The sequence below is a fragment of the Oncorhynchus gorbuscha genome, linkage group LG19 (genome assembly GCF_021184085.1).
Source record: "Oncorhynchus gorbuscha isolate QuinsamMale2020 ecotype Even-year linkage group LG19, OgorEven_v1.0, whole genome shotgun sequence".
NCBI lineage: Eukaryota > Metazoa > Chordata > Actinopteri > Salmoniformes > Salmonidae > Oncorhynchus > Oncorhynchus gorbuscha.
This window is the reverse complement of record NC_060191.1, coordinates 29014573-29023251: the sequence shown is the minus strand read 5'-3', so window position 1 is coordinate 29023251 and position 8679 is coordinate 29014573. Positions and strand designations below refer to the sequence as shown.

The 8679-nt window shown below is 41.5% G+C and overlaps 1 protein-coding gene across 1 annotated transcript; it reads right to left on the bottom strand.

Moving 5' to 3' along the window:
• Nucleotides 1-597: 597 nt before the first annotated feature.
• LOC124006160 (thyrotropin-releasing hormone receptor-like) lies at nt 598-7674 on the bottom strand. The gene is given in 3 exon segments (XM_046315976.1): nt 598-2804; nt 6493-6584; nt 6587-7674. Coding segments are annotated over 3 exon segments (1218 nt in total). The 5' UTR covers nt 7275-7674; the 3' UTR covers nt 598-2366.
• Nucleotides 7675-8679: the final 1005 nt, after the last annotated feature.

Below are 8679 nucleotides of genomic sequence, written 5' to 3'. Positions count from 1 at the left end.
TCTCAATTCAAACACACGAGTCAATACTTTGCCCCTTCATAACCAGCGCACTTCTGCATGTTGTAAAAACTGATGCGTTGTGAAACAGTGTTGTTTGATGAAGGTGTCATTTTTTTGGCCTTTCCCCCAGGATTGTCCCAGCCATATCCACGGCAGCAGGTAGAATTAAGTCCTCCACGATAGTATGTGGCTTGCCTGTCCTAGTCACTCGGTAGTTCACCATATAAGATACTATCTGTTGTTCATTGTATCTGTTGCTTTTATACATGTCTTACTAATCAGAAGTTGTCTTAATTCTCGCTCAAAAAACTCATGTGGCTTATTTTTCAAATTGGCATGTTTTGTTTCTAAATGTCTGCGCAAGAGTGAAGGTTTCATCGAGTTGTGAGATAGTACTTTTGCACATATAACACACTGTGGCTGAGGAAAGGCACTACTCCCAATATAAGTGTAGTTCTCATCATATTTGCGTCTCTTCTATGGTCCAATGTCCCTGTCTGTTGTTCGGTGCTTTCCTGGGTAAGGGGGCAGTAGCTCTTCGGCTGCATCAGATTCACAACTGTCAGTGTCCATGCTAGCTGGGCTAACAACAAATGTAGAATTACTGATGCTAGCATTGGATGTGCTCGTGGAAGCAAAACAACTTGTGTCGTCGACAGGTGCAGGTGTAGTACTGCTGGTAGTAGCAGTACTACCAGTAGAGCTGGTATGCGTCTCTATGGACGTGGGCCTTACTTTTTGTAACTATTTATCCATTTTCGAACAAACGGAATGAGCAGCAGCTATGTTTGGCTACATACGGACCGTTAGTGGAATTCCCGAGAGAGAGTAACGGTTAATGTGATTGGATGTTCATTATTTGACTAGGCTACCTGTTTTTGACATTGTGTTGTTATTTCGCTGAACACTAGACGGTTTAATTTAATTTTTGCCAGTGAAACGAGGTTTCTCAGGTGAGAAAAAAACCTCACCCAAATATATAGCCCTGTTGTAAAATATAAATGGACTGTTTGAAAATGTGAAGAATTTTGTATCTTTTTTTATTTAATGTGAATCCCCTTTTTATTTGGCGTACCCCCGACAGCATTGTGCGTACCCCAGTTTGGGAATAGCTGCTCTGTGGGATGTGCTTGGGGGGATCCATTAAGGGGAAATGCTACCATCAGTCTCCGCTTTTGCAGATGTCAACATAATGTTTGGTCTGGTCATGTCAGGCCACTGACCTAGAGACAACCAATCAACCACCCAGGTGTCTGAGTCATCAAATAACTTTCTCATTATGGACTCTGTGCCTTTCAACTCTTTTTGATTGAATTCACACCACAGTAGTCCATTATGGGTACAGCAGGATGTTTAACCATGCTGCATTTTTTTGACACTAGCCCCTGTGGAAATTTCTATATCAGGTGAACCTTTTAGCCAATAAGGTTACTATACATTTTTGACACTAGCCCCTGCAGAACGTTCCATATCAGGTGAGCCTGATTTATAGTAACCAATAAGGTTACAACAAAGTCAAATGACATTGAGCAATCAAACAGATGAAAGACCTGGAGTGTCATTGCTTTGCTCTCAGTCCTTTTCATCATCTGTAACCTTTAAAGAAATTTCATCCCACCTCATCTCTATTTCCCTGACAGGCGGGTTTCAAAGCAATGTGTGATATTTACACTCCTCGAGCAGAGATGGTTTTAATACTCTGCCTCCTTTGAATTTTGCCTTTGAAATGTGGTCAGTGATCACATTCTCTCTATGCTGTTTTCAAACATGCAAAGTAGCAGGATGGTTCAAACAACTATGGCCAGACAGTTTGACACCTCCTGCAGAGTGAGCTTTTAAAAAACACACACACACACACACACACACACACACACACACACACACACACACACACACACACACACACACACACACACACACACACACACACACACACACACACACACACACACACACACACACACACACACACTGAGTACCTGGCCTAGACTTCTCCAGATAAAAAAGAGGGATAATATCTTTCCCTTTTTTCCACTCTACAGAGATGGAAACTGTCGCTCAGTATGTGAAAGCAGTGAAAGCAGTATTACCTGGCAAATTGAAATCTGTGTGTCACACAATGTTTAGGACTGATTTAAACAATGCCAAAAATTGGGTGCTTTGTGCTAAGATGGCTACAGAGAGGGGAGAATATATTTTCACCATGCTAGATAAAGAAATTAAGCATTCCTTCCTCTATTAACAACACATTTTTGGTATTTAATGTTTGCAGTTGTACTGCTGAAAATTTAGAGCAATTCCTCGGCAGAAAATGAATTATAGAATAGAATTCACAAACTCGAGCCTGAATGGATTTACTTTTTCTGTCAGGGAGTGCTAAGGGCAACCCTGCATGACAGAGAGGGGTCCTCGAATGACATCCTCTTGGTGCTGGGCAGGAACTGGTCACTGGGTGTGGGCGTGGCCAATTCGTCCATCTCGGTAGTAAAGTGGTCAGGGCTCTCTCCATTGGTTGTGTCCTTGATGACGCTGTAGGTCAGGGCCGCGCTGTAAGACGCCGGCTTCTCCAATCGCTGCGGACCGCAGTGACACAACTTCTTGAAGGAGGTGCGGAACTTCTGAGACATGGCGTTGTAGATGACCGGGTTGACTGCGCTGTTCAGGTAGACGCAGATGCGGCAGAAGAGTAGGAACCAGTGGTCCAGGTAAGCCTTGTCCAGGAAGGAGTTTACCACCACCAGCGTCCGGTAGGGCATCCAGAGGAGGGCGAAGAGTACCACCACCACAGCTAACATCTTAGTCACCTGACAACAACACATGGAAGAAAATCAACAGACATTTTCATCAAAAGACAGGGGAAAGAATAGAATTCAGCTTGACCGCTGTAAAAAAAAAAAAACATTTTGACACGAACATGAACAATGTTCTGTTCCTGCTGTGCAAAGAAAAGTGGTTAAAATGGGTCAGAGAGCACCCTCTGACAATTAATATCAACCACAGACTGAAGGGATGGACAAAACAGCATCTGTAAGACTAAACCAACAGAGCCTAGAGAGCAGTTTTAATTACAAATATAATTATGTTTATATTAAACTCTATCATACTTATTTATGGTGTGAGGTCTCATACCAGTGATGTGTCTCTTATTGGATAGGGCCAGGGAGCGACTATCATCATTACCCGAGGAAGATTCCTGATCACTATCCTTATTCAATTTTGATCTTTTGAGGTAATTCATCAGGCCCTGGTAAGTGGCATGGATTGCACTGGTTTCCATTCATCGCTACGCCAGTTAGAGATGCGTGTGTTATGTCAGAGCCTTATCCTGACTTGTTTTGCTAAATGACCTAGCAGTGAGCACAGATCCATCATCTGTCTTTCTTGTCTATGCCACTGAGACAGAAAGAGCCCAAGAACGGCTTGGTCCATGTACAGACCAGGCTGAAGATGTGCAACCAAGGTAATCTAATTCATTACAAATGAAAAATCTAAGATGTCTTTAGTGCGTATGTCTTCACACCCCAGAGTTAATGCTCAGTGGAAGCACCTTCAGCAGCCCTTACAGCTGGGAATCATTTTTTCTAATATTCTACCAACTTTGCTCAACTCTTCAAGCAACATACATGTACAGTATATCTGTGTTTTTTTTTTGCCAAAATTGTTTAGGCAATTTGGTTGGGGGTCATTGATTGACAGCAATATTCAAACCTGGTCTCAGATTTTCAAGCAATTTCATTCAGGACTGAGACTGGACCACTCAGGAATACTTAACATCTCTTGGAAAGCCATTCTGGTGTGTCTTTGGCATTAAAATGTGTGTAATTGTCCCGCTGAAAAATAGAATACTGAGGCGGTTTTCCTCTAACCTTTTTACCTGTGCTTTGCTACTTTCATTTTTATTAGTGGTGAAGGTACTATATATATAATTTCGTACAGGTAGAATTACACATATTATCCCTATTCAATTAATAGGAACTCTGTGGACCTATTAGTAAAAATCTGTCGTTTTAACTTTTCAAATGCATTACCTTTTAACAAAGAGTCTATTGATGCACCCGTGCATCAATCTAAGTAACCAATACAAATCTGTCAGTTTAACCTAGAGATATCCATTTTTTTGCATGGGCTGCATCTCAATTCACCGCATCCGCCTACGTCAGCCTTGCGCATCTGTGGTAGATGCCTCCGCATCTGCGGTGGAAGGTGGGCGAGATCATGACTGGTTATGTTAATGCCACATCTAAGCCATTTGGGGGGGGGGTTATTTGATTACTTCAATTACTTCAAAGGGCTCCTGTAAGCCTGGCAACCTGCGCATGTTACATACTGACCAAACCGGGCGCGTGCGTACGTCCGCAGTGTGCCATCGTGCACACATAGATTTTGTTCCCCCACACCAGAAGCGATTAGGACAAGCAGGTTGAAATATTAATTTGGGGACAGTTCGAAAATAATTAAACATTTATGGCAATTTAGCTAGCTAGCTTGCTGTGCTGGCTAATTTGTCCTGGGATATAAACATTGGGTTGTTATTTTACCTGAAATGCACAAGGTCCTCTACTCTGACAATTAATCCACAGATAAAACGGTAAATTGAATTTGTTTCTCGTTATCTCTCCTTCCTACAGGCTTCTTTTTCTTCTTTGGACTTTATATGGCGGTTGGCAACCAACCTTACGGTGCATTACTACAACCAACCTTACGGTGCATTACTACAACCAACCTTACGGTGCATTACTACAACCAACCTTAAGGTGCATTACTACAACCAACCTTACGGTGCATTACTACAACCAACCTTACGGTGCATTACTACAACCAACCTTACGTTGCATTACTACAACCAACCTTACGGTGCATTACTACAACCAACCTTACGGTGCATTACTACAACCAACCTTACGGTGCATTACTACAACCAACCTTACGGTGCATTACTACAACCAACCTTACGGTGCATTACTACAACCAACCTTACGGTGCATTACTACAACCAACCTTACGGTGCATTACTACAACCAACCTTACGGTGCATTACTACAACCGACTGGAGCGTGGATGTCAGTTCATCTGTCAATCACCCACGTGGGTATATACTCCCAAAAACCAATGAGGAGATGGCATGTTTCTAAAAACCAATGAGGAAATTTGAGAGGCAGGACTTGCCATTGAGCATCCCAAAAGGAACCGCGAGCGAGCAGTATGGGTGTAATGATTGAATAACATGTATGTGTACACTGATTTTGCGTCGCTCGCGTCGCATGCTAGTCCACTCTAAAATAATTCCCACATTCATACAACGAACTGAGCAGTGGCCATTTGATGAATGGAAAGAGACATCTGTTACAAATCACCCAAAAGTGTAAGGAATTTCATTCTGTGATTGTCATTCATTAGGCCTACACTTTTAAACTGTCCAGTCGCATCTCCTTCTCGGCCACTCATCTCTGCCCTCACAAAATGTCACCGTTATCGTCGAACCACATCACATTTTGCGGCGTATTCTACAAGTTTTCTAGTCCATTCACTCATTTTCATGAGGGTGACATGCGTTAATGATAAATAGTAGTGTAATAGCCTAAAGGTTTCTTGGCATCTTCGTTTTAAATATTGTGTTGGCTCATGTTCAACCGGTATGGTGTACATGTATCCCAGCTTTTATTTTGCCGGTACTCTGTCTCCAGTACCTGCTGGTGACAACCATTCCCATAACATGCTGCTGGCACCACAATACTTGAAAATCCACTCCATATAGTGGACCACTCCCTTTCTTCAGATAGACTCCCATTCGCATGCTCAGTCTCAGGTGCTGTGTATGCTCTATATGCGTTAAAAAACTACATAATTCAGTGACGTGTGCTGTCAGCATAGCGGTGAGGCTTTATAAGTCTATATTAACGTGGTTTGTTGCATGTTGACTTGCTCGTGCTGTACACTGTAATCTACTTACAATGATTACCCACTGGTTGAATTAACATTGTTTCCACATCGTTACAATGAAATTACGTTGAACTAACGTGGAATAGATGAGGAATAGACGTTGAATTGACATCTGTGCCCAGAGGGCAAGTGTCCACTTCTCTCGGATGTTATCATACACTCTTAGAAAAAAAGGTCTTAATTATCTATAACCTAAAAGGGTTTTTCGGCTGTCCCCATAAAATAACCCTTTGAAGAACCCTTTTTGGTTTGAGGTAGAAACCTTTCCACACAGTGTTCTACATGGAACACAAAAGGCTTCTACCTTGAACCAAAATGGGTTCTCCAATGGGGACAGCCGAAGAACCCTTTAGGAAGCAATTTTTGTACGAGTGTATAGTATATTCTTGGAATGAACACCCCAACTTCACGACATATCATACCAGTGCAATTATAAAACTGTTGAATTCATAATCGAATTATACTGGAGTCACACACACACAAACACGCTGTAGTTATTACACTGTAGATACACGTTATAAAATAAACTTTAAAACAATAGTGGCAACTTACCTGCCTGCGAGAGCGGGCAGTTGTGCTACAGGATGAATTGTTGGTGCTCATCATCCTATTTCCTTGGCATGATTCTTTTTTCCACTTTTTCTATTTTCCTTGGGGTCTGCCGGCAATGGGTTGAGGAAAAGAATTCTAGCGATAAATCCATACAGAACAGTGGCTAGCATGAGTGGCACCACATAGAACACGGCAAAGTCAGTGAAGTAGATTGGCAGGTAAAGATTTCTTGACACTTTGTATTCGCATGAGACCAATGTAATATTGTCGTAAATCAACTCTTTCGTGTCCGACAGATAAAACCACAAGGCGCAGTAGAGCGAGGTAAAAACCCAAACGACCACTATGATTTTCTTTGCTCTTGACAGAGTGCACATAAACTGCGCTTTTATGGGGTGGCAGATAGCTATGTACCGCTCAATGGTGAAAGCCGAGATGGAGCATGAAGACGCGTTGATGCCCAAGTACTGGAAATAAGTTATGCTAAGGCACCCGACGTATCCGTACACCCAGCCTCCTCCATACAAACTCTCTGTAATATTCGGCAGTCCCGCCGCAGTCAGAACCATCAGGTCGGCCACCGCCAAACTCACCAGGTAACAGTTGGTGGGTGTCCGCATGTGTTTGGTTGTAAGAACAACTAGTATCACCATAACGTTTCCAACTATTCCTATCCCACAGATGAGGATCACAAAAAATATGCTGACCACTTTGTATTCCATGCTATAATCAGTCCATGGACCAAGCGTCTGGTTATCTGGATTTGAAGTAACATTTTCCATGGTTTAGTTCTGTACACTTCACTTGGAGGAGTAATTCATTTCAGACATAGACTTTACATTTAAAATAGCCTCGAGAGCTCCATTTAAAAAATATATTAGTTCCAAAACGAAGTCATTATTCAATAACGTTTTTTGTATTACTTATCCAAAATAAAATGTAAATCATTTCATGAGGTTATGAAAGCGATATATCATATAAAATCAAGCAAAATATATTCGATTAATACGAAGACCAGGTTTGGATGTTGGTGTTGTTTACCCATGTTTTAGTCCTCTTTAGGCACGAAGTTAGGCAAACTGACAGTATAAGCAGAGGTAAAGTAGAGGTGTGACATGTCGTGCGCTGCTCCAGTCTAAGACAGCCTTCTCATTACGCACAGAGCTCCAAACAGCGTTTTGACTGTGGCTCCACTCTCTACCAGCTGTTTTGGTAGTAGTGTGGTTGTAGCCAACAGAAAAGCCCTGTATGCATGCATGATAGAGCAGGGACGTGAATTTTAGCAATGGACATAAAACATGTACACAGTAAAAATGTACTATTTGGATAAAGCCTAAAACAATAAATGAGTTAGGTATTCTCAATTTTCGAAAGCTACGTTTGTGTGAAACCAAATATATTAGCCAGATATATGATTCAATGCCAACTGTTATATTTGATTATTACCACACCTATATTTCAAGTTGTAAATTTGTAAAATCGTACTCAAATTGGATATTTCAGATGTATTGGTTATCTGAAAGTCTTGCTTGGATATCATGATATCACATGTGTTCAGTGTCTTTCTCTTACTTGCATTGACCTCCCAGCTAGCACATAACGTTCTGAGAACTATATATTTCATAGAGCTTGGTGAGAGCGTAGTTGTCCTATGGTCATTTTGCATTAAACCTTCCCGACACTTTCTGGGAACCGTGCAGGATAGTTGCTTGACTTAGGCACATTATGAGCACGTTTATGGAACTTGACCCCAAAAATTATATATTGGTGTTTCAATACTTTAACATAACTTTTCATAAAAGTTCAAACATGGTTACATTTCATTAAAATGTTGATAATGTCCTAGGAAAGTTCTCCAACTGGTTTGACATTGGGAATGTTCTCAAATAGTTCAAAAACAATGTTCTCCAGTGGGAATTTCAGTACTTCAACATAAACATTTCCTGCAGGTTTCCTGTGGTTCTATGTAAAGTCGGGTTTAACAGAACATTCAAATAATGTTTTTTTCTTTAATCCTTATTTTACCAGGTAAATTGACTGAGAACACGTTATCATTTACAGCAAAGAAACGGGGGAATAGTTACAGGGGAGATGAAAGTGCCAATTGGAAGCTGGGGATGATTAGGTGGCCATGATGGTATGAGGGCCAGATTGTGAATTTAGCCAGGACACTGGGGTTAACACCGC